Below are 26494 nucleotides of genomic sequence, written 5' to 3' on the forward strand. Positions count from 1 at the left end.
ACAAGTGTTGTTTCCTTTTGTAAAATGACATTTATGTAAAGGGTAATGAAGGTTGAAGATTTCCGTATGAAACGCAATGGCAATTCAGAAAAAAACAATGCACTGCTGGTAAAATTGTTTTATCAGAACGAAAGCAATAGCAGCGCTGCACGCGGGAATATCGCCGGCTGTAACAACTGCGAAGGTGCCCCATGCCAATAAAAGGGCTACAAGGTAGGAGCAAGACATTTGAAGAAACAGGTGAACTAGGTGGTGCAGCAGGGAGAGGAAGGCGACCTATTCCCATTATAGTTGATGAAGTTGCTGCTAGCCTACCGTGCAGCACATGCGTCAAATTCTGCAGCCACTGCTCGAGCTATGTGACGGAAATTGGGTCTCCTATGGTCTAAAGTTCAAAATATTTTGCGGTGAATTTTACACTGGTATCCCTCCAAGATTCACGACGCGCACCAAATGAAGCGCCAAGGTTGGCTACAATGCCGTGTCTTTGACATTCGTTTTTTGGCATGCATGAAATGGATGACATGTAGCTGGGAAATATTCTTTGGTTGGACGAGGTACATTTTACTCTCACCGCGCAGAGAATGCACAGAGCTGTCGTATATGAGGTTCTGCACCGCCACATGTTGTGCAAGCACATACAATGTACTCAGCTTATGTGTCTCTGTTTGACAAGTTCCTTCATTCTCGCTCCGTTTTTCTTCGAGGAGATGATACCTTGCGGCCCTGTTAGGTGTACAGTGATATCTTCACTTTATAAGGACATGCCTCACTCAGGCCGCCCAAAGGCTACTACTGCAGTGGATGCCCGCTACCTACGGATTGTGGGTCGGAGGAATCCTGACAGCAACGCCACCATGTTGAATAGCGCTTTTTGTGCAGCCACACGACGTCGTGTGCTCAATAGGCTGCATGATGCGCAACTTCACTCCAAACGTCCATGTCGAGGTCCATCTTTGCAACCAGGACGCCATGCACCACGGTACAGATGGACCCTACAAAATGCCGAATGGACAGGTCAGGATTTGCATCACTTTCTCTTCAACGATGAGTGTCGCATCTGCTTTCAACCACACAATCGTCGGAGACGTGTTTGCAGGCAACCCGATCAGGCTGAACGGCTGGCACTATGTGGGGCCGACATGCGTCGCAGGTAGTCATGCAAGGGCCGTAACGGCTGTGCGATACGTGGATGCCATCCTCCGACCTATAGTGCAACCATATCGGCAGCATATTGGCGAGACATTCGTCTTCATGGACGACAATTCGTGCCCCCATCGTGCACATCTTGAGAATGACTTCCTGCAGGATAACAACATCGCTCGACTAGAGTGGCCAGCATGTTCTCCAGACATGTACCCTATCGAACATGCCTGGGATGAATTGAAGAGGGGTGTTTATGGACGACGAGACCCAGCAACCACTTTGAGGGATCTACACCGAATCGCCGTTGAGGAGTGGGACAATCTGGACCGACAGTGCCTTGATGAACTTGTGGATAGTATGCCGAGACGAATTCAGGCATGCATCAATGCAAGATGACGTGCTACTGGGCATTATGGGTAGCGGTGTGTACAGCAATCTGGACCATCACCTCTGAAGGTCTCGCTGTATGGTGGTTCATCATGCAAAGTGTGGTTCTCATGAGCAATAAAATGTTCGGAAATGGTGTTTATGTTGATCTCCATTCCAATTTTCTGTACAGGTTCCGGAACTCTCATAACCGAGGTGACTAATTTTTTTTTTTTTTGATTTGTGTTAGTCCCACATATATACCATGTCATTTTTTCTCCTGTTTACTGCCTTCAATTTCCAGTCACTGATTGTTTAATTGTAACACAGAAACATCCACAGATTTTTTGCAATTAGTTGGAAGCCTATAATCGTACTTGTTTTAGTGAGGTTTCCATCCTACATATATATCTACAATGATAACTATGCACATACAATATGTAATATCTGATATTTACCCATATCTCCAGCACTGGATGGATTTTCCATTTAGGGTGATTCGTTACGAGGACGTATTCGATCGCCGTTCCTGGCTTGGTGTCCTGTAACACACATCAATACAAATAAAACCAGCGAAAGTGAATTATATTGTAATATGTAAAAGTAAAATAATGTACGTCCTTAGAAATGTTGAAACAGGGCCCATCATCCCATTCCAGAACTCACTCCCCTCTACAAGGCCTAAAAGTTTGTAACGGGAATTTCCGAACATCCTGTACGTGCTCCAACACCTGCTTACTTTTATAACGGAAAAGCCTTAAATACTGACGCCCCTTAAAAACCATTCGAGCAATGCAAAAGAGGCATCAGGTAACTGCTGTATCACTAGTTCGAAAAATGCGTTCATTTGATTTTTTTATGATATCCAATCGTTTAGCAGTGAGTACGAAGAGTCGGTTTTACGGGTATATAAATTCAACACACAACCTCCTGGGAAAAGTTAGACTGAGAGGGATAGTTTGATTTAGTTAATTTTTTTGCATGTTTTGTGGAAAAATTTCGTGACAAGTAGCCATGACCTGGAAAATGTCAGAAGAATTACAGTAACATAAATTTTCTCTTCGAAAACATAGGTCATTCTGGCCATTTATGTAACATTTTTAAAAATTTTAATCTACAAACTACAATTTGATTAATATAACACAATGACATACGAGGGTTGCAACTTAAATAGCAGCAACTATTTATTCACAACCGATACAAGAGAATTACTTGTTTGCACCTGTTACCGTCCTCCAAAGTAGTCACAAGAGTTGTATAGAACCCGTTGCCAGAGATGTGGAAGGCGTAGTATGCCGTGAGCAGTGCCTGTTCTGTTGATGGTGCGAATGGAGCAGTCTAAAGTTACGGTGATTCTCGTGTACGACTGTGATGGTGTTATCCTAACGCATTACGTTCCTCCACGGCAGACCGTCAGTGCACAGTATTACTGTTCGTTTTTGGAGCATCACCTGCGACCAGCTTTGCGAAAGAAGCGGCGGCACTTTCTGCGCAACCCAGCCATCATTTTGCACGACAATGTGCGCGCGCATACAGAGCAAGCTGTGGCTCCTCTGTTCGGTCGATGGGACTGGGAAGTACTGTACCATCCACCATACTCCCCATACTTTGGTTTGATTCCGAAGATGAAGTAACGACTTCGTGGCATTCGCTTCAGAACTCTTCCAGAGATTCGACAGGCAGTAGACCGCTCCATTCACACCATCAACAGAACAGGCTCTGCTAACGGTATACTACGCCTTCCACATCGCTGGGAACGGGCTCTACACAACGCTGGTGACTACTTTGAAGGACAGTAAAAGGTGCAAACTTGTAACTCTTTAGCCGGGCGTAGTGGCCGAGAGGTTCTAGGCGCTACAGTCTGGAACCGCGCGACTGCTACGGTCGCAGATTCGAGTCCTGCCTCGGGCATGGATGTCTGTGATGTCTTTAGGTTATTTAGGTTTAAGTAGTTCAGAGTTCTAGGGGACTGATGACCTCAGAAGTTAAGTCCCATGGTGATCAGAGCCATTTTTGTAATTGTTTTGTATCGGTTGTGAATAAATAGTTGCCACTATTTAAGTTGCAAACCTCGTATATACCGTCTACTCCGAAATTCCATCTATGGATTACAAGACTTTGTCACGCAGAAATGATAACGTTTTTAAACTTCCAGCATCTACAATTCAATTTTTTTTGGGCTGGTATATTTTGACCCTTTCTGTAAAAGAGAAAGGTAAAGTTGTGAATAGTTTTCTCGCCCCCACACCCACCGTCGCTCCTCGGGGGTAAAAGCAGCCACGTACGAGGGGTGTCCAGAAAGTAAGTTCCTATCGGTCGCGAAATGGAAACGACTATGAAAATCCGATAAAGCTTTGCACAGATGTGTTGGGCAGTGTCTCTAGTATGATCCTAGATAGAATCCCGTCGCTCTTCTCATTTCCGAGCTCACGGTGAGCGCGTAAAGATGTCTAGAGAATAGTGTCTCCCGCCAAGTACGAGGGCCTGGTGAGAAATTTCGCCTTAAGCTATGCACCCAATATTACATAATTGTCGTGCGGTTTCTTCTTCAAGACAATTCTCAGCCGCATTCTGCAGGGACAATGAAGATGCTCCTGCATCGTTTTCAATTGGAAATGTTTGATTACCCACAATAGAGCCCGTAATTGTCTCCTTCATCTCTGCACACATGAACCGCTGGCTATGAAGACAACATTTTGGCACAGACAACGAGCTGTAGGCCAGCGCAGAGAATTAGCGGAAAGCACTCGCGGCTGCCTTTTATGATGAGGGTACTGGAAAGCTGGTACAACGCAACGACAAATGTCTAAGTCAGGAGAGCGACCACGCAGAGAAATAGCTGGAAGGTGTAGGTAACTGTTACGAATAAAACATTTCTGATTTTCACTGTGGTTTCCATTTCGCGATCAATCGGAACTTACTTTCTGGACAGCCTTCGTCCACCTCTTAGGTAGACTGTGTGCAGGAGTGACCGGCACTCTTTTTATTTGTGGTAGGAGGCAACTGAACGCAGAGTTGGGTTAGGAAGAGGGGGTTGCATAGACAGCATATTTATCAACGCCTGAAGGCATTTCTACCAAAAATGCCACACGTTTCTACATCTACATATATACTCCACAAATAACCTTACAGTATGTGGCGGAGTGTACTTTATAATCGAAAATGTTTCGTGGGAAGAACGACTGCTGGTAAGCCTCTGTGTTCGAGTCTCTCTAATTTTATGTTCGTGGTCTTTTCTCGAGATGAAGAAACATTATTGGCTGTAGGGTTGCAATTATTGTTTATTTACAAACATTGGTGAATAAATAATAATTACAGCTCCTCAACCAAGATTGTTTCTTCATTGTATATTACTGGTTACTATACCGTCCCTGCCATGAGTTGGAGAAAGTTTTCCCGAGATATATGAAGGAGGAAGCAATATGTGAGTTAACGCTTCTAGGAACGTTCGCTCTCGGAACTTTAATAGTTTATCCCACCGTGATGCAGTACGCCTCTCTGTCAGCGTCTGCCACTGGATTGGGCTGAGCATCTCTGTGACACTTCCGCGCTCGTTAAATGAACCTGTAAGAAAACCCGCTGTTCTTCTCTTTTATCTGGAAAAAATTACTTTGACAGCGCTCCTTTGGTTAAAGGTTTGGAGGTGAAAAGGCATAACATAGAAGCATAACTCATGAGCGCCTGGGACAAATTCAACCATATTTGGTATAATTAGGTGAACTGCACAAATAAAATAGTGGAAGCTATTTTCGTTCCTGGTGTTATAGCTATTAACCCATTTGTTCCCAGAGTTACGGTAATGGTACATGTGACAGTACCGCACTTTTACCCTGTTTTTGGATAACTTCAAACTTCTATAAACCTTTTATGCTTGTTTCAAGTATTGTTGAAAATCTGTTCTCTCACGCTTGTAGTAATAGTTGTGATAAGCAGTCCACAACTAGGAATAATAATTGGCGATTAAATTTAAACGATTCTTCTGCAGCCTGAATCTCATCACACCACAGACTAAGAGTAACTATAACTATTAAAATACTTTATCAGTTAGGTTACAAACAGTAAATAGCTTCATAATAAACCGATAATCACTTGTCATTCATTTATATTTTTGAAACATATATGCACCACAAAAAGATTCAGTATTACATAAGCCAACGTTAAGTGCTAATGATAGCACCTTAGAAATTCTTGTGCATTATTCTGTTGAAACAACTGCTGTTTTGGGGATACTAGCACTAGGACTATATGGGAAAATATTATCCCACAAAACCGCCCCGTTCCAAATATGAATAACATAGAGAATGATAAAAGCACTACTAGTCATTCTGTTACAGAAAAAGAAAATTGTCTTTTTCTGCGTAAGTGGAGTGACAACTCCAATGTTTCTGCGGCGCCAAATACAATTGATATGAACCCAGTAACTAATGTTAAAATATATTCTCTGCTGCCAAGGAAGCACACTGAAGTTTTTTGACCTTCCATCCTGACAGAATACAACAAGCATATGTGTGAAACAGATGAAACGGATGAAAATGTGAATCAATAAAGGCTAACCAGTCATAATCGGAAATGGTACAGGCCTTTTTTCAGCTGAAATACTGCAACCAGCCACGAGTGAGGTGGCCAGTTGCAGTATCTTCTGCAGTATAATTACCGAAGCACTGCACTGTTCTCCAACCATAATGGGTAAAATAATCTTTTCAATCGGTTACTGGACATCACAGCACAAAATGCCTCGTTACTCAACTACAAAAATTGGAATATTATCGCTCATATTAATTTTCGAAGAAAGACCATGCAGATATACTTGAGAATATGTGACAACACAGACAGGACGTGGTGGAACGCATGATTCTAGTACTGTAGCACATGAGCTCTGGTTTGATAGAATGAACGAACTGTTTGTTACAATACAAAAACTTAAAAGGAAATGATGTAGTGAAATAAATTGCTTTTGGCCTTTGGCTGCATGGTTCAAAATGGTTCAAATGGCTCTGAGCACTATGGAACTTAACATCTTAGGTCATCAGTCCCCTAGAACTTAGAACTACTTAAACCTAACTAACCTAAGGACATCACACAACACCCAGCCATCACGAGGCAGAGAAAATTCCTGACCCCGCCGGGAATCGAACCCGGGAACCCGGATGGCTGCATGGTTTTCTACGTAACGAAAGAGGTAAAAGTATTAAATGAAAAAGATAAGAAAAATAATTCAGGCACTATTGGGTTAATGGTACTATTGAGCTCCAGAATGAAAGGAAAAAAATCGAAATTTTACATGCACTCCTGGAAATGGAAAAAAGAACACATTGACACCGGTGTGCCAGACCCACCATACTTGCTCCGGACACTGCGAGAGGGCTGTGCAGCCCGCTGTGCAGCCCGCCTCCAGTGGTGTCGCGACAGGCGTGAATGGAGGGACGAATGGAGACGTCTCGTCTTCAGCGATGGCAGTCGCTTCTGCCTTGGTGCCAATGATGGTCGTATGCGTGTTTGGCGCCGTGCAGGTGAGCGCCACAATCAGGACTGCATACGACCGAGGCACACAGGGCCAACATCCGGCATCATGGTGTGGGGAGCGCTCTTCTACACTGGCCGTACACCTCTGGTGATCGTCGAGGGGACACTGAATAGTGCACGGTACATCCAAACCGTCATCGAACCCATCGTTCTACCATTCCTAGACCGGCAAGGGAACTTGCTGTTCCAACAGGACAATGCACGTCCGCATGTATCCCGTGCCACCCAACGTGCTCTAGAAGGTGTAAGTCAACTACCTTGGCCAGCAAGATCTCCGGATCTGTCCCCCATTGAGCATGTTTGGGACTGAATGAAGCGTCGTCTCACGCGGTCTGCACGTCCAGCACGAACGCTGGTCCAACTGAGGCGCCAGGTGGAAATGGCATGGCAAGCCGTTCCACAGGACTACATCCAGCATCTCTACGATCGTTTCCATGGGAGAATAGCAGCCTGCATTGCTGCGAAAGGTGGATATACACTGTACTAGTGCCGACATTGTGCATGCTCTGTTGGCTGTGTCTATGTGCCTGTGGTTCTGTCAGTGTGATCATGTGATGTATCTGACCTCACGCCCCACGTGTTGAGCAATTCGGCGGTACGTCCACCCGGCCTCCCGCATGCCCACTATACGCCCTCGCTCAAAGTCAGTCAACTGCACATACGGTTCACGTCCACGCTGTCGCGGCATGCTACCAGTGTTAAAGACTGCGATGGAGCTGACACTGACCTCGGCGGTGCACAAATGCTGCGCAGCTAGCGCCATTCGACGGCCAACACCGCGGTTCCTGGTGTGTCCGCTGTGCCGTGCGTGTGATCATTGCTTGTACAGCCCTCTCGCAGTGTCCGGAGCAAGTATGGTGGGTCTGACACACCGGTGTCAATGTGTTCTTTTTTCCATTTCCAGGAGTGTAAAAACAGGTGAACTTATATTTACATAACATGAAATATTATAGCATATACTTATATTGAACTAACAATAAAGTATCAGGACCTAATAAAAACGCGAATGTTAGGAAAAAAAATTTTCCGGTGCATCTGCTCGGGGCGGATGTCACAAAACATTCGTGTCAGTTCGTCGTTGATCCATTAACTCAGTTTTTTTATTACAGAGGGCAGCTAACGCTCTGATCGAACACGCTGAGTTACGTGCCGGCTACTCGTTACACTAAACCAAACCTGGACAGTTACTCTACTCGTTACGCTAAACCATCAACACTCGCCTTGTATCTAATCATATTATGTTACCCCTTGCTGAAAACGTCAATCGTAGATAACTATATTACTAATTGAAATTTAATTATAATAAATTGTACCAAGAACAATGCGTTTTGGGTGGATCTTCAGTGTGTCGCTACCTTCAAATACGCCTCTCATAATACGCAAGTTGCAATAATTCTTTTGCCACGAATATGATGTTTCTCATTATTTTAATGGAACGAATCACACGGTTAACAACGGGTTTTCCAGTGATTCTCAATTTTCTGGTGCTCAGAAAGAGGCTGGAAATGAATGCCAATATGGCGCATATATATATATATATATATATATATATATATATAGGCTGGAAATGAATGCCAATATGGCGCCTCACAACTCTGTACCCTGTGTTGTAGGTGTCGTTGTGACATCTCATTGGTCGACGCTCAGACGCACGCTCCGAATATCTGACATGCCAGATATTGCTCTGCACGTTCGGAAAGACTCCCGAACGTGTTACGCCACGCTATGACGTCAGAAACGCTCAAGCTTCGGATGCACGGTCCGTGTGCCGACGGCTTAAGAGTATAATCGTTTGATATCCGGTACGTGGTGAACATCTCTACAAATTTTGCCAAATATAGTATTGCTGCTTGATGGTGTATAACTGTCAGTTTCCTAGGCTCGTGCAGCGCTGTATGGCTGAAGGTCAGTAGAGAAGTAGGTACGCGGTGGGCGTACACACCTCGGGCACCATGACGAGCGTGGGCACGTGCGGGAAGATGGTTTGCAGGGGCGTGGTGGCGTTGGTGGCGCGCACGCTGGACGGCACGGTGGTGGCGTCTCCCGTGGTGTCGCGCACGCGCAGTCGCAGCTCGTAGACGCGCCCCGCCTCCAGCGGCCGCGCCAGCACCACGTTGGCGCGGCACGCCTTGTCGGCGCACGTGCACGGCACGTCCTCCGCGCGCAGCACCGGGTCGCTGCCCTCCGCGGGCGCTGCAACACACCACCAGTATATAAGGAAACCAGAGTAGTGCAAGTGCAAACTTAATTACACTACTGGCCATTAAAATTGCTACACCAAGAAGAAATGCAGATGATAAACGGGTATTCATTGGACAAATATATTATACTAGATCTGACGTGTGATTACATTTTCACGCAGTTTGGGTGCACAGATCCTGAGAAATCAGTACCCAGAACAACCACCTCTGGCCGTATACAGGTACAGCTGCCCATGCAGATTCAACACGATATCACAGTTCATCAAGAGTAGTGACTGGCGTATTGTGACGAGCTAGTTGCTCGGCCACCATTGACCACACGTTTTCAGTTGGTGAGAGACCTAGATAATTTGCTGACCAGGGCAGCAGTGGCACATTTTCTGTATCCAGAAAGGACCTCACAGGACCAGCAACATGCAGTCGTGCACTATACTGCAGAAATGTAGGGTTTCGCAGGGATCGAATGAAGGGTAGAGCCACGGTTCGTAACACATCTGAAATGTAACGTCCACTGTTCAAAGTGCCGTCAGTGCGAACAAATGGTGACGAATACACGCTTCCATTGTGCGTTCACCGCAATGTCCCCAAACACGGATGCGACCATCATGATGCTGTAAACAGAACCTGGATTCATCCGAAAAACTGACGTTTTGCCTTTCGTGCACCAAGGTTCGTCGTTAAGTACACCATCGCAGGGGCTCCTGTCTCTGATGCAGCGCCAAGGGTAACCGCAACCATGGTCTCCGAGCTGATAGTCCATGCTGCTGCAAACGTCGTCAAACTGTTCGTGCAGGTGGTTGTTGTCTTCCAAACGTCCCCATCTGTTGACTCAGGGATAGAGACGGGGTTGCACGATCCGTTGCAGCCGGGCGGATAAGATGCCTGTTATCTCGACTGCTAGTGATACGAGGCCGTTGGGATCCAGCACGGCGTTCCGTACTACCCTCCTGAACCCACCAATTCCATATTCTCCTAACAGTCATTGGATCTCGACCAACGCGAGTAGCAATGTCACTATACGATAAACCGCAATTGCGATAGGCTACAATCCGATCCTTAGCAGAGTCGGAAACGTGATGGTACGCATTTCTGATCCTTACACGAGGCACCACAACAACGTTTCACCAGGTAACGCCGGTCAGCTGCTGTTTGTGCATGAGAAATCGGTTGGAAACTTTCCTCATGTCAGCTTGTTGTAGTGTCACCACCTGCGCCACCCTTGTGTGAATGCTCTGAAAAGCTAATCATTTGCATGTCACAGCTTCTTCTTCCTGTCAGTGAAATTTCGCGTCTGTAGCCCGTGATCTTCGTGGTGTAGCAATTTTATTGACAGTAGTGTATTTCTAGTATGATGTAGACAAGGACCAAATTGCTTCCTGGCGAAGTGGTGTGTGTGCGGCCAGTGATATCCCTGTCTGTGGACTAGACAGGCAAACAGTTGTCTTCTAGTACTTTGAGAACGACAGTATTCGGTAACCATATTGTGATTCATGCTTTAGTGTGATCTTGGGTGTTGCCGATCATGCATGCCATCCTACCCAGTTATGAACTGGTGGAGTTAGTGTCCTTGTAATCGGTGGGTGCCTTAACTGCTCGGAAAATAACAAATATTTGCTGTGATTAGGCTGCCAATTTGAAGTGTCTGCCGGCCGCGGTGGTCTCGCGGTTCTAGGCGCGCAGTCCAGAACCGTGCGACTGCTGCGGTAACAGGTTCAAATCCTGCTTCGGGCATGGATGTGTGTGATGTCCTTAGGTTAGTTAGGTTTAAGTAGTTCTAAGTTCTAGGGGACTAATGACCACAGCAGTTGAGTCCCATAGTGCTCAGAGCCATGAAGTGTCTGTTGTAAGTGTCAGTGTATCAACCTATACTTTAAATCATTGTCTACGGCTATGGCCGTGCTGGTTTCAAATGTAAATCCAGTAGTTATCCTGTTATTGAGTAGCAATAATACTGGGTGAGCTCGGCCATAGTTCCCAGAGGTTGAAAATGAAGCCCTAATATTTAGGTTTTGGTGTGCTTTCTCTGTTCAGTATTAAATTTTAAATTTTCTGAAGTTGTTCTTGAGAGCCTAATTTAATTCTGCAAGAGGGTTAATTCTTATGACGGCATTTTGCTGGCCTCGTTCTGTTTATGCTTATACTTGTATTTTGGTGTGCTCCTCCGTTCTTATTAAATTTAAATTTTCTGAAGTTATTCTTGAGGTCCTGGAGCAAGCAGTAATTTAATTCCACAAGAGGCTTAATTTTTTATATTGCCCGTTTTAATTTTTTCTCCGTTTTGGAATGTAAATTTTTAATTTTATTTGAGAATTAGCTGAACATTAAGAATGTTGTATGGCTAGTGCCGTGTGTTGGTGGAAGATATTTTCCTTAATCACTGTGACCAGTGCTAAAGTAGTTGCACGTGTTACAAATAAAAAGGATTTTGTCAAAACATCCTGCCACTTCCAATCCAGGAACATCGTATCCTCGCTTGACCGGCAATGGCAATTTTCTTTCGCCTTCCGGAAAGGGATTCCACCATTACAAATACAGAAAAACACCCTGCTGGGGCGCATTATTCAATACTTTCTGGCTCCATTAAGTTTTTAAAAAGAAAACTGTGTGATCATCATTTCGGTTATGTACACTTTATATTAACAGTCCATAAATCTAAATTTGGTCACTCATTTGATTATGCTGTGGTTGGTTACATTTTCGTGATAGTAATATTAGTGTTAGATCTGGTTTTTAAAATAAGCAGTCTAATGTGACAATCACATATGATGTGGTCCTTCATATGTAATCTTTATCTTATGATAATGTTTGATTAACGTAACTAGCGTGTAAATGAATGCTAGCTGACAATATGTATCTATTTTTAACCAATTTCAACCAATTTTATATTGTGAATATCATGAGCATTACCTTAATGTTGCGACTGATGTTTGCTTTTACGCACATCATGGATTATTATGCAAGATTATGCAGTTGTTTAGCGTCTAGGTATTCCAGCTGTTTGTACGTTCTTATCGTGGGATAGAGGTTTTTCTGTATTTGTAATGGCAACGATGTTTTTCACTTTCTGATATACTTTGTATCACATGATGTAAAAGTTTAGCGAAGTTCTTTGACCAACTCTTCAGTATTTGTACTTTGACAGTACTTAGTACTCTTAGCCTTCTCTTTAGTATATATACTGTCCTGTTAACTGATATCGCTACTGAGTACACCGTATGTGTAGAACTTCCTGTACTGGAATTTATTGCATTTTATAACACCTGAGGTGTATCCGCTGTCAGATAATGTCATGACAGATGTATTTACTTTAATTGTTTTTAATCTTGTAAGTTTTGACGTTCGTTTTTTGCCTTTTTATAATTTCTTAACTTTCTTGTGCACTATATTGCTCTGTGTTTCAACCTTTGGATGACGGTCTAAGACCAAACATGAAGAACATTATGTCTTATATTTTAATGTATGACTTGAGCAACTCAGCTCTTTAATCACTGTACATCTTTGACGATATGTTCTTCATGTAAGTACTATTTGTTTTACACTCGTTTACATTAATGTAAACTTTTATTAGTTAAGATATTTAATCTGACATGTTCATTTTAGGTAATTACCTTACCTTCTGATGAAGTCACCCTTAGAGGTGACGAAACCTGGTCAAGGTATATAGAAAATCTGTGCAACCAGTTGGCAGATTCTTACATATTTTTCAACTTTATATCTCTACTCGTTCTTGAGAAAAGGAGTCTTAACAGACAGACAGACGGACGAACAGACAGACAGACAACACAGTCATCCTGTAAAGGTCTCGTTTAAAAAAAATGAGGTACGGAACCGTAAAAATTAATTTTTGTTTGTTCGTATTTGATGTAATCAGAAATTTTAATCATCTCAAGATGGCCATGATTCCCCGGAACAGGTTATGGCATTGAAATAATGTATTTTAAAATTAACTGTGCCCATGCATAAAATATTTTTATCAAGTGTTGCCCCGTGGGTCTTATAAGTTTGAAAAATTTCATTTTACCGTCTTCAGTTACTGATAAAATTCTCTGTTTACATTACCGGTTTCCGTCGACTGACCATCATCAGGTTCATAAAAATATTCACAGAAGTATGTTAGGCGAAAAATAAAATCGTTAATATCAGACGATAAAACCATGAATTAGATAGCGCTATCGCCGATTGAAGTTATAACATGAATGAGCGCACTACCTAGCACAGTTTTTATAGATTCATGATATAATTTATATTAGATTCGATAAAAGTGTTTAATTAGTTGTTTTATCATGTGGCTTTAATGATTTTATATTTCACCTAACATGGAGCTGTGAATACTTCCATAAACATGATGATGGTCAATCAACACGTATGCCAAGGGGTAGATGCCCAACACCCTGGGGTATTGGGACTCCTCGCAATGGCCATCCTGCCAGGTGACCTTTGGTGCGGCTGGGTGGCGCCCGTGGGGAGGGCCCCTGGTCAGAGTGGGTGGCATCAGGGCGCATAACATGCGGTGAAGCGTACCACGTCAACTTGCTGGTAATAACAAACCAGCACTCTCTAAGTGTTCCAAGTCTCATTACAACGCTAGGAAGTATGACCCTAAATCATTCCCCTCCCTGGCCACACCATGGGAGGAACACCAGGCTAAGTATGGCAGTGAACCTTATTTGCCCTGGTACCTTGTATGTGGAAGAGCTAATGGGGACTCCTTTGTTTCAATGAAGCCTCAGTTTTTTGTTGATCATTTAGAGGACAAGATTGGGGAGATGGAGGGTTTCTTCAAAATGCGGTCAGCGTGAGTTTTGATAAAAACGGTATCTTCTGTCCAGTCATGGGCATTATTCGCTTGTGACACACTGGGCGGTGTTCCCGTTACCATCACACTGCATAAGAAATTAAGTATTGTCCAGGGTATTACATTCCACAGTGACTTTCTTTTGAAGTCTGACGACGAGCTGCATGCCAACTTAGAGCGCTGAGGTGTTCATTTCGTCTGGCGCGATCATAGGGGTCCGAGGTTGCCACTGGTGCCTTCATCTTCACCTTCGGAGGTGACACATTGCCCAAGAAGGTCAAGGTGATGGTCTACTGCTGTGATCTCAAGCTATATATCCCTTGCCCAATGCGGTGCTTTATGTGCTGGAAGTTTGGCCATATGTCGTCCTGCTGTACTTCCAGTGTCACATGTCGAGACTGTGGATGTCCTTTGCATCCCAATGCTCCATGTACCCCACCTCCCATCTGTGTCAACTGCGGAGAGCACACTGCAGCATTTTACAACAAGAAAGGAAAATCATGGAATATAAGACTCTGGGCCGACAGGCCTACAGTGAGTCTAAGAGGAAATTTGAGCGCCTCCATGCTGTGGCCATGACCTCCTCTTATGCCACCACTAAGAGAAGAGTTGTAGCCCTATCAGTTCCACGAATTCCAGTTGGCTCTCAGAGCTGGAGGACTACACCTACCCCCTTGGTGGTGGGGGACACTTACCTCTCTGTTGCTCCCACACCACCTACCTCGGGAATACTGCCGCCCCCCCTCCCAACCATTGGGGACACCAGTCTCCACTTATCATCCAGAGAAGCATAAGTCTTCTTCAGCTCCTTTCGCTAGCAAGGGGTCCTTTGGGTCACTGCCTTCCCAGGTTTCTGCTAGTGGGAAAGATAACACCCACCAGTGGCTGAAGTGTCCAAAAGCAGCTGGTCGTAGGGCTTCACGATCATCCTCAGTCCCTGAGACTGAATCAGTGAAGCCCTCCCAGCCAGAGAAACCCAAGGAGCAGCGAGAGAAACCCAAAAAGAAGACCCCCAAGACCAAGGGAACTGCAGTGCCATCCACACCACCACTACCTAAAAGCTCTGCATCTGAGGATGGGGTGGAGATTCTGGCATCCGCAGAGGACCTAGATCAAGCTGGACCCTCAGGCACAATGCATATAGACTGCTCAGGAAATAAGTCGGTGGCGGCAGGCGACCCTGAGGCGCAAACTGCTTCACTGAATGTTCCATGCCTTCCCAGAACCTCGATCATAGTATCCTCCAGTGGGACTGCGGCGGTTTTTTCCACCACCTGGCTGAGCTACAGCAATTGTTAAGCTTTACACCTGCTTTCTGCATTGCTCTCCAGGAAACGTGGTTCCTGGCAATCTGGCCATCTTGAAGCTGTGGCTGTCAGGATAAGGACGATGCAAGAAATAACTGTCTGCAGCGTATATCTTCCTCCAGATGGTGCACTATCCCTGAATGCATTGGCTCAACTCCATAAACCTTTTCTACTTGTGAGAGATTTTAACACACATAACTCCTTGTGGGGTTGCACTGTGCTTACTGGCCAAGGCCGAGATGTCGAAACTTTACTGTGTTGGTTTGACCTCTGCGTCTTAAATACTGTGGCCGCCACACATTTCAGTGTGGCTCAAGGTAGTTACTCGGCCGTTGATTTATACTTTGCAGCCCAGGACTTCTCCCATCTATCCACCGGAGAGCACTTGACGACCTGTTAGGTAGTGACCACATCCCCATCTTGCTGTCACTCCCCCAGCGCCATGTCCACGGACGGCTACCCAGATGGGCTTTCAACAAGGCAGACTGGGAAGCCTTCGCCTCTGCTGTCACCTCTGAATCTCCCCCACATGGTGCCTTCGATGTTGTGCTTGAGCAGGTAACTACAACGATCGTTTCTGCGGCGGAAAATGCGATCCCTCGTTCTTTGGGGTGCCCTGGCGAAAGTCGGTACCTTGGTGGTTGCCGGAAACCGCTGAGTCAATTAAAGAGCGTTGGCGAACTCTACAGCGACATAAGCGGCATGCTTCTCTAGAGCACCTAATAGCCTTAAAACGGCTCCATGCCCGCGTTCGCCAGCTTGTCAAAAGCTGGAAACAGGAATGTTGGGAGAGGTACATCTCAACCATTGGGTGCCATAAGTCACCTTCCCATGTTTGTAAGAAGATCAGACGTGGTTTTGGGTACCAGACCCCAACAGGTGTCCCTGGCGTTACCATCGATGGCTTGTTATCTACCGATGCAAACACAATTGCTGAGCACTTTGCTGAGCACTATGCTCGAGCCTCTGCATCGGAGAATCACCCCCCCCCCCCTCCCCCATAGCCATTCGAATGCTCAAATGGCAGATAGAAGGGAAGTCTTCTTGTTCACTACACGCCATAGTGAACCCTATAACGCCCCATTTACAGAATGGGAGCTCATCATTGCTCTTGAACATTGCCCCAACACAGCTAATGGGCCAGGTCGGATCCACAGTCAGACGCTGAAACGTCTCTCGCCTGACTACAAGCAACATCTCCTTGTCATCTTCAACCGGATCTGGTGCGATGTCGTCCTTCGATAGCAATGGTGGGACAGCACCATCACATCAGTGCTCAAATCTGGTAAAAACCTGATTGATGTGGATAGCTATCGGCCCATCAGCCTCACTAAAGTACCTTGTAAGCTGCTAGGATGTATGGTGTGTCGCCGGTTAGGTTGGGTCCTGGAGTCATGTGGCCTACTGGCTCCACGCCATGGCAGTTTCCGCCAGGGTTGCTCTACCACTGATAATCTTGGGTCCCTAGAATCTGCCATCTGAACAGCTTTTTCCAGACGCCAACTCCTTGTTGCCATCTTTTTTTATTTACGAAAACGTATGATGCCACCTGGCGACATCATATCCTTGCCACATTATGTGAGTGGGTTCTCTGAGGCCCGCTCCCGATTTTTATCCAAAACTTCCTGTCGCTTCGTCTTTCTGTGTCCAAGTTAGTTCCTCCCTAAGTTCCCCCCCCCCTCCCCCCTCCCACCACCACATCCAGGAGAATGGGGGGCCCGCAGTGCTCTGTATTGTTTCTCTATTTTTAGTGGCCATTAACGGTCTAGCAGCAGCTGTAGGCTCCTCCATTGCACCTTCTCTGTATGCAGACAACTTCTGCATTTCTTACTGCTCCACCAGTATTCGTGTTGCTGAGTGGCGCCTACAGGGAGCCATCCAAACGGCGCAGTCATTGGCTCTAGCCCACGGTTTCCAGTTTTCGGTCGCAAAGTTATGCACCTCTGTCGGCGTCGTACCGTTCATTTGGAACCAGAACTTTACCTTAATGACGATCCACTCACTGTAGTGGAGACATATCGATTCTTGGGACTGGTTATCGCCGCCCGATTGACTTGGCTTCCTCACCTTCGTCAGCTTAAGCGGAAGTGCTGGCAGCACCTCGATGCCCTCCGCTGCCTGAGCAACACCAACTGGGGTGCAGATCACTCTACGCTGCTGCAGGTCTACAGAGCCCTTGTCCATTCCGCCATGACTATGGGAGTGTGGTTTATGGTTCGGTGGTGCGCTCAGGGTTGCGTTTACTCGACGAAGGGGACCACTGTGGCGTTCGACTAGCGACGAGAGCTTTTAGGACGAGTCCAGTGATCAGCATCCTGGTGGAGGCTGAGGTCCTTCCATTGAAGGTTAGGCGTGCACAACTGCTCGCCAGTTATGTTGCACACGTTCGTAGTTCTCCTGCGAATCCGAATTGCCGCCTTTTCCCACCCACAGCAATTCATCTCGCGCATTGGTGGCCCTGGTCAGGGCTTACAATTGCAGTTCGTATCTGACCCCTTCTATCCGAACTGGAGTCCTTGTCTTTACACCTATACTTGAGGTCCATTCACGTACAACTACATGGTGTACACCCAGGCCGTGGCTTCGCGTGGTCCTATCACATGGCCCAAGTACTCAGTTAACCCCGCGGCTCTCCGTTGCCACTTCCCGTCGATTCTTGACACGTACCGAGGCTATGAAGTGATTTACACCGACGGCTCGATGGCTTATGGTCACGTCGGCTTTGCGTATGTCAATGGAGGACATATTAAACAGCATTCCTTGCCCGATGGCTTCAGTGTTTTCACTGCAGAGCTGGTGGCTATATCTCATGCTCTCGAGCACATCTGCTCATGCCCTGGGGAGTCGTTTCTTCTGTGTGCTGACTCCTTGAGTAGCCTACAAGCTATCGACCAGTGCTACCCTCGTCATTCTTTGGAAGTGAACATCCAGAAGAACATTTCTGCCCTGTAACGGTCCAGTCGTTCAGTGGTGTGTGTCTGGACCTCAGGTCACGTCGGATTCCCAGGCCTGGCCAAACAGACTCCGCAGAAACCGCTATGGAGATCGGCTTCACTGAACCTGACCTGCGTTCTGTCTTACGCCACAGGGTTTTTCAGCTTTGGGAGACAGAATGACATAACGGTATGCACAACAATCTGTGAGTCATTAAGGAGATTACGAATGTGTGGAAGTCTTCCATGCCGGCGTCTTTCAGGAAATCAGTTGTCCTCTGCTGGCTCCGCATTGGCCATAGGAGGCTAACGTATGTTTACCTCCTCCATCGCGAGGACCCACGTCGCTGTCGCTCACAAATGACAGTCATCCATCTGTTGCTGGACTGCCCACTTTTAGCCACATTGCCATTAACACCACAACACAAACGGTTGTGTTTGGAGTGGTGCCCTGATCAGGAAGCTTGGAAATTTGGTGAATGGGATCGCAATGCGTTCAGGAATGGAAGTGCTTCTGTACTGTCAGCGAGTATGACATGGACCTCGGGAGAGTTCCCACTCTTCCAATATTTTGGAGGGGCACAGCAGTGTTACCCCTGGCGTCTGATGTCCGGAGCCATCGCATACGACCTCAGGTCAAAGCTGGTAGTGACTGACAGCACAACGGTATGTCCGCTTGTGTTTAATATATGAAAAAGTATTCTTACTTTATTTTGCAAAAGGACATTGCTCGTCCCTCCACACATTTCACGTTTCTCTGAACTGTTTGCGTGATGTTGAGATGCTGCTGTGGCCAGTAATGTCCTCTGATCTGTCACCGATAAACTTGTGTGGAGCAAGCTCGGTTGCAGTAGTTGTGGGGCACCTTGGCTCAGGAAAAGATACAACAGCTTTATGACAACCAAGCCAACTGAACAAGTGCATGTTTCAAGGTCAGAGGCGTGCAACATCATACTCCTAAGTGCGTCCAAGTTATTTTTAAATTTGATTTAATTTGTAATCACTCAAATAACATAACACACCCTCTCACCCTGTGAAGATTCATTTTGTTTTGTTCTTCCCTTCTGGGGATTGCACTTTTTTTCAGGCATTGAAATTAGAATAGAAAATTACACTACTGGCCATTAAAATTGGTACACCAAGAAGAAATGCAGATCATAAACAGGTATTCATTGGACAAATATGTTATACTAGAACTGACATGTGATTACATTTTCACGCAGTTTGGGTGCACAGACCCTGAGAAATCAGTACCCAGAACAACCACCTCTGACCGTAATAACGGCCTTGATACGCCTCGGCATTGAGTCAACAGAGCTTGGATGGCGTGTACAGGTACAGCTGCCCATGCAGCTTCAACCCGATACCACAGTTAATCAAGAGTAGTGACTGGCGTATTGTGACGAGCCAGTTGCTCGGCCACCATTGACCAGACGTTTTCAATTGGTGAGAGGTCTGGAGAATGTGCTGGCCAGGGCAGCAGTCGAACATTTTCTGTATCCAGAAAGGACCCTACAGAACCTGCAACGTGAGGTCGTGCATTATACTGCAGAAATATAGGGTTCCGCAGGGATCGAATTAAGGGTAGAGCCACGGGTAGTAACACATCTTACATGTAACGTCCACTGTTCAAAGTGCCGTCAATGCGAACGAGAGATGACCCAGACGTGTAACCAATGGCACCCCATACCATCACGCCAGGTGATACACCAGTATGGCGATGACGAATACACTCTTCCAATGTGCGTTCGCTGCTATGTCGCCTAACACGGATGCGACCATCATGATGCTGTAAACAGATCCTGGATTCATCCTAAATAATGACGTATTGCCATTCGAGCGCCTAGGTACATCGTTGAGTACACAATCGCAGGCGCTCCTGTCTGTGATACAGCGTCAAGGGTAACGGCAGCCATGGTCTCCGAGCTGGTGGTCCCTGCTGCTGCAAACGTCGTCGAACTGTTCGTGCAGATGGTTGTTGTCTTGGAAACATCCCCATCTGTTGATTCAGGGATCGAGACGTGGCTGCACGATCCTTTACAGCCTTGCGGATAAGATGCCTGTCATCGCGACTGCTAGTGATACGAGGCCGTTGGGATCCAGCACGGCGTTCCTCCTGAACTCACCGATTCCATATTCTGCTAACAGTCATTTGATCTCGACCAACGCGAGCAGCAATGTCGCGATACGATAAACCACAATCACCATAGGCAACAATCCGACCTTTATGAAAGTCGGAAAAGTGATGGTACGCATTTCTCCTCCTTAGACGAGGCATCATAACAACGTTTCACCAGGCAACGGCGGTCAACTGCTGTTTGTGTATGAGAAATGGGTTGGAGACTTTCCTCATGTCAGCACGTTGTAGGTGTCGCCACCGGCGCCAACCTTGTGTGAATGCTCTGAAAAGCTAATCAATTGCATATCACAGCATCTTCTTCTTGTCGGTTAAATTTCGCGTCTGTAGCACGTCATCTTCGTGGTGTAGCAATTTTAATGGCCAGTAGTGTATGTGTCCGTGAATCAAGTTGGAAGGACGACAGTGATTTGAGACGGTACTCACCGCTGGTGATGTCGAAGTGCAGGGGGTAGTCGCAGCGCGTGTCGGAGTCAGTGGCGAGCACGCGGTACACGACGGAGCCGACGGGCGCGTCGCTGGGCAACAGCAGGGCGCGCATCTGCGTCGAGAGGTCTATCAGCGGCAGGTTGCTCTGGGAAGGCGTGGCCAGCAGCAGCGCCGCCAGCAGACACACGAGCAGCCGCGGCGCCCGTCTGCAACGTGCCGAGCACAGCGTTCCGGTCTGCACTGCCAGAGGGACAGCGCTAAACGCGCTGTTGCAAATTAGAACTGTGAACCGCTCGAACCATCCAGTTGTTGCTTACCTGTATGTTCGATTAAATCCTCTTGGACCTGCTTAGATTGGAGGGAAAACAGTGTACGCACATGAACTAGAGCTCCTCCTCGTGTGTTCTAGCTCACACTTCATGCTGCTAGTCCATGCACGCTGTCGTATAGCAATGGCCAGTCGTAGAAAGTACATCGTTCTTGCTGCGTAAACAAACTCGGCAGTAGATAACAAGCAGTTTCCTTTGAACGAGTTCAGGAGTACAGAGGTCAACTTGAATCAGTGATATCGCTTACACCAAGAAGGTGTCCTATAATTCACTTTTAACTTGTGTTTCCTACCTAATGAAGTCCTGGGAGGTGATCGTAACATTGCAGAGCGATATGAAATGGAAAAAGCATGTAATGGCAGTTGTGGGGAAGGCGGATAGTCGTCTTCGGTTCATTGGTAGAATTTTGGGAAGATGTGGTTCATCTGTAAAGGAGACGGCGTATAAAACGCTAATACGACCTATTATGGAGTACTGCTCGAGCGTTTGGGATCCCTATCAGGTCGGATTGAGGGAGGACATAGAAGCAATTCAGAGGTGGGCTGCTAGATTTGTTACTGGTAGGTTTGATCATCACGCTAGTGTTACGGAAATGCTTCAGGAATTCGGGTGGGAGTCTCTAGAGGAAAGAAGGGGTTCTTTTCGTCAATCGCTACGGAGGTAATTTGGAGACCCAGCATTTGAGGCTGATTGCAGTACAATTTTACTGCCGCCAACTTACATTTCGCGTAAAGACCACAAAGATAAGATAAGAGAGATTAGGGCTCGTACAGAGGCATATAGGCAGTCATTTTTCCCTCGTTCTGTTTGGGAGTGGAACAGGGAGAAAAGATAACTAGTTGTGGTACGAGGTACCCTCCGGCACGCACCGTTGGGTGGATTGCGGGGTATGTATGTAGATGGAGATGTGGAATTGTATTATTGCTGTTCTTCATCATACAGAAACTGAAAGACTTGTAACGCTTTTTGTAAGTTGGTTGGTTGATTGGGTGTTAATGGACTAAATGCCAAGGTCATCTCCTCCTCGATCCAGGTAAGTTCAACCTGAATTAGTGGCATCCGCGAAGTACATGTTGTGATGATGAAAGTACATAGGAGGGTGAGACCGCGGCATTGAACGCAGTACTGATGTCAGAGCTGAGAAAGAGTTTACAGAGGAGTGTATGGATTGGGCTGGTACTTATGTGAGAGTAGACGTGGGTTCTCCCAAGGTTCATCCCATGGTGAGTAAAGTCAAACGTCACATCTGATCCCTGCTAGCGCAATGAAAAGTGACAACAGATTCAGATTCAGATAAGCAAAACTGAAAAGGCTAAAAATATAACGGGCGTCAGTTGGATGTCAGTAATAAAACAAGAGGAGAGAAATAGGTAAGACGGCAATTGGGCGTCATCTGGGCTCTGCGCGTGATGGGAGGTGTCCCTCCCAAAACCTTCCTACCCATGAAACAGTGGGGGATAGGCGTCAAAGAACACCCACTGTTTAAGACAGTGCTATCTATAAAACAGAAAAGGCAGATAAGGCGACAAAATGCGTCTAAAACAATTAAAACAGAGTACGAGAGCGATGGAAGAGTAAGCTGGTCAAGGAGGTAGTTTCAGGGGTCCCCAGACCCAGCATGCAACAGGAGACGCCCCAATCCGAGCCATCCCGCCTCTGCGTCAAAAGTAGATTGAAACCTTACATCACAAAATAAAAACTACTTTCACAGAGGGAACTGAGAACGAAACCAACCGTCTGTGTGCCGTCTGTCAGTATTTGAGGCAAATAATTCAGAAGGTCATGCTTAGCATGAGGGCCAGAAGAATAGAGCATTCCATCAGCATATGAGCTACAGTTTGTAAACCTCCAGAATTAAAATGTGTGGGTGGCTTGTTATAGCAAGTAAAACTATGAGCTGCTCTGGTATGATCAATGCAGAGGCGACATAGGACAGTGGATTCCTTCTGGGAGGAATGGAAGGAAGAGCGCCACACCACTGTAGTCTCATTGATGCTGCGGAGTTTACTAGAGGGGGCAGTACCCAACAAGATATTACTCCATCTCTGAGTGACCAGACATCTTATTTGCACTCGCACATCCGCACCTGGGACCAGCAAATCGAATTGGGTGCAATTAATCGCTCCTGCAGCCAAACGGTCAGCTAGTTCATTCCCTGGGATACCCACACGACTTGGGACTCAGAGGAAGACAACTAAGCAGTCAATATGTCTAAGTACAAAGAGAAAGACATAAATACCACAGACCAGAGGGTGATAATAGTAACATCGGTCAATGGCCTGAAGACTGCTCATTGAATCACTTCATATTTTTAAAATGTGGTCAAGGGAGGCTCTCTCAATAAAGTGTAGGGCTCTGTTAACTGCAATCAATCTCACTGTAAAAAACACTACACGTCCCTGGAAACAAACAGTGCTCCTGACCAGTAGGGGATGTAAAAGAATGTCCCATCTTATCCATGGTTATAGAGCTGTCAGTGTAAAAAATGACACCATCCTGAAACTCATGAAGAACTGAACGTAACAAATGCTGAATGGACATTGGGCCGACTGAGACTTTAGGAACTTGGAATAAATCGGTCCTAGTTCGTGGCTTGCACACCAACTGAGAGAGTGTGCACCAGAAAATATGAGGACCACATTCTAGGGAGGGGAGGCAGAGAGCCTGCAGAGAGCTGTGATGTACATTCCAACTGATAATCCCAACTGAGGGTGGGTATCAGGTTATTAATTCAAGACGGACCAAATTCTGCTTCCGCCGATCAGCGTATTAATATCTAACGCAGTCAGTGAGATTGCTGCTAACGTAGAACCTTTTCTCCTCGCGGATTACACTCGCGCAGTGATACCTGAACGCTCGAGGTATTATAACGAGTGTACAGACCTCCGACTAGTCAGTCTGCATCAGTCTGCATTTGTCTGTACCAGTCTGTACGAGTTCTACATTTGTCTGTACCAGTCTATAGCCAAGTTGCAGTCTGAGCCTAATAAGATTACCATATTCCTGTTCATAGCCATGAAGAGAAATGCATAGACACTTTGTCAAGTATCAGAGATATGTGAGAATAAGATTAGCGTACCAATACCAAAGGAACTTCAGAATGTCAATTGTAAATAGCATCCAGATAAGTTAAGTAATTTTATGTTGTTATTATTTTAATAAATGTGTGTGAAAATTAATCAAGTTCTGTTTAAAGTTGGTCACCGTCAATCTGCAACTCTAAGCGTGCAAGTGGCATCACTATCGTGTGACCTAACGGCAGAAGATTAACACGCCATGATAAGACCACGAGACATATTACTGACACTCGCCTACTTCGTTAGAGCGACAAGTCAAATAATCTGATGGTGTGTGTACCGAAGGTCTTACAGTACGCACTCCACATGTACTTAGGGAAACAATTTATTTAGCATATTACAGTTTGGATTCCCAGGGGTTTCTCGAGTGCGAATGATGTTTACACATTCTTTCATCTAATACTACAATCCTTAAAGAATAAAATATCGTCAGTTGGTATTTTTCATGATCTTTCCAAGGTGTTTCAGTGTGTAGACCATTTCACTCTCTTAGAAAAACCCTTTTTATGGAACTGATGGCAGGTTTGACTTATACTCAACAAACAGATTGCAAACCGCTATGTTCAAGAATTCAGAGAATGTCGAAAGGGTAGAGGATTTTAATGACTCAGGAGAAATAAAAAAAAAGGTAGTCCCACAGGGTTCAATTTCGGATCCGCTCCTTTTCCTTATATACACTCCAGGAAATTGAAATAAGAACACCGTGAATTCATTGTCCCCGGAAGGAGAAACTTTATTGACACATTCCTGGGGTCAGATACGTCACATGATCACACTGACAGAACCACAGGCACATAGACACAGGCAACAGAGCATGCACAATGTCGGCACTAGTACAGTGTATATCCACCTTTCGCAGCAATGCAGGCTGCTATTCTCCCATGGAGACGATCGTAGAGATGCTGGATGTAGTCCTGTGGAACGGCTTGCCATGCCATTTCCACCTGGTGCCTCAGTTGGACCAGCGTTCGTGCTGGACGTGCAGACCGCGTGAGACGACGCTTCATTCAGTCCAAAACATGCTCAATGGGGGACAGATCCGGAGATCTTGCTGGCCAGGGTAGTTGACTTACACCTTCTAGAGCACGTTGGGTGGCACGGGATACATGCGGACGTGCATTGTCCTGTTGGAACAGCAAGTTCCCTTGCCGGTCTAGGAATGGTAGAACGATGGGTTCGATGACGGTTTGGATGTACCGTGCACTATTCAGTGTCCCCTCGACGCCACCAGAGGTGTACGGCCAGTGTAGGAGATCGCTCCCCACACCATGATGCCGGGTGTTGGCCCTGTGTGCCTCGGTCGTATGCAGTCCTGATTGTGGCGCTCACCTGCACGGCGCCAAACACGCATACGACCATCATTGGCACCAAGGCAGAAGCGACTCTCATCGCTGAAGACGACACGTCTCCATTCGTCCCTCCATTCACGCCTGTCGCGACACCACTGGAGGCGGGCTGCACGATGTTGGGGCGTGAGCGGAAGACGGCCTAACGGTGTGCGGGACCGTAGCCCAGCTTCATGGAGACGGTTGCGAATGGTCCTCGCCGATACCCCAGGAGCAACAGTGTCCCTAATTTGCTGGGAAGTGGCGGTGCGGTCCCCTACGGCACTGCGTAGGATCCTACGGTCTTGGCGTGCATCCGTGCGTCACTGCGGTCCGGTCCCAGGTCGACGGGCACGTGCACCTTCCGCCGACCACTGGCGACAACATCGATGTACTGTGGAGACCTCACGCCCCTTCGGCGGTACGTCCACCCGGCCTCCCGCATGCCCACTATACGCCCTCGCTCAAAGTCCGTCAACTGCACATACGGTTTACGTCCACGCTGTCGCGGCATGCTACCAGTGTTAAAGACTGCGATGGAGCTCCGTATGCCACGGCAAACTGGCTGACACTGACGGCGGCGGTGCACAAATGCTGCGCAGCTAGCGCCATTCGACGGCCAACACCGCGGTTCCTGGTGTGTCCGCTGTGCCGTGCGTGTCATCATTGTTTGTACAGCCCTCTCGCAGTGTCCGGAGCAAGTATGGTGGGTCTGACACCCCGGTGTCAATGTGTTCTTTTTTCCATTTCCAGGAGTGTATGTGAATGACCTCCCAACTATCATTCAACAAGCAGAGTTGCAACTTTTTGCAGACGATACTAGTGTTATAATAAATTCCATCAGAGAGAAAGCAACGTAAGAGATGGTAAATGATATTTTCCAAAGAATTATTAAGTGGTTCTCTGAAAAGGACGCTCCCTAAATT

The 26494-nt window shown here is 46.4% G+C and overlaps 1 protein-coding gene across 1 annotated transcript in view; it reads right to left on the reverse strand.

Annotated features, from left to right (window-relative positions):
• Window positions 1-26494, reverse strand: part of LOC126278769 (cadherin-86C) — a 396441-nt gene that overhangs the window by 257515 nt on the left and 112432 nt on the right. The window contains exons 2-4 of the mRNA XM_049979049.1: window positions 20835-21043; window positions 8978-9228; window positions 1971-2054 (exon numbers count right to left, since the gene is read on the reverse strand). Coding sequence (XP_049835006.1) covers window positions 1971-2054; window positions 8978-9228; window positions 20835-21043 — 544 coding nt within the window. The remainder of the gene's footprint in view (window positions 1-1970; window positions 2055-8977; window positions 9229-20834; window positions 21044-26494) is intronic.

This window comes from Schistocerca gregaria, chromosome 1 (genome assembly GCF_023897955.1).
Source record: "Schistocerca gregaria isolate iqSchGreg1 chromosome 1, iqSchGreg1.2, whole genome shotgun sequence".
Classification (NCBI taxonomy): domain Eukaryota; kingdom Metazoa; phylum Arthropoda; class Insecta; order Orthoptera; family Acrididae; genus Schistocerca; species Schistocerca gregaria.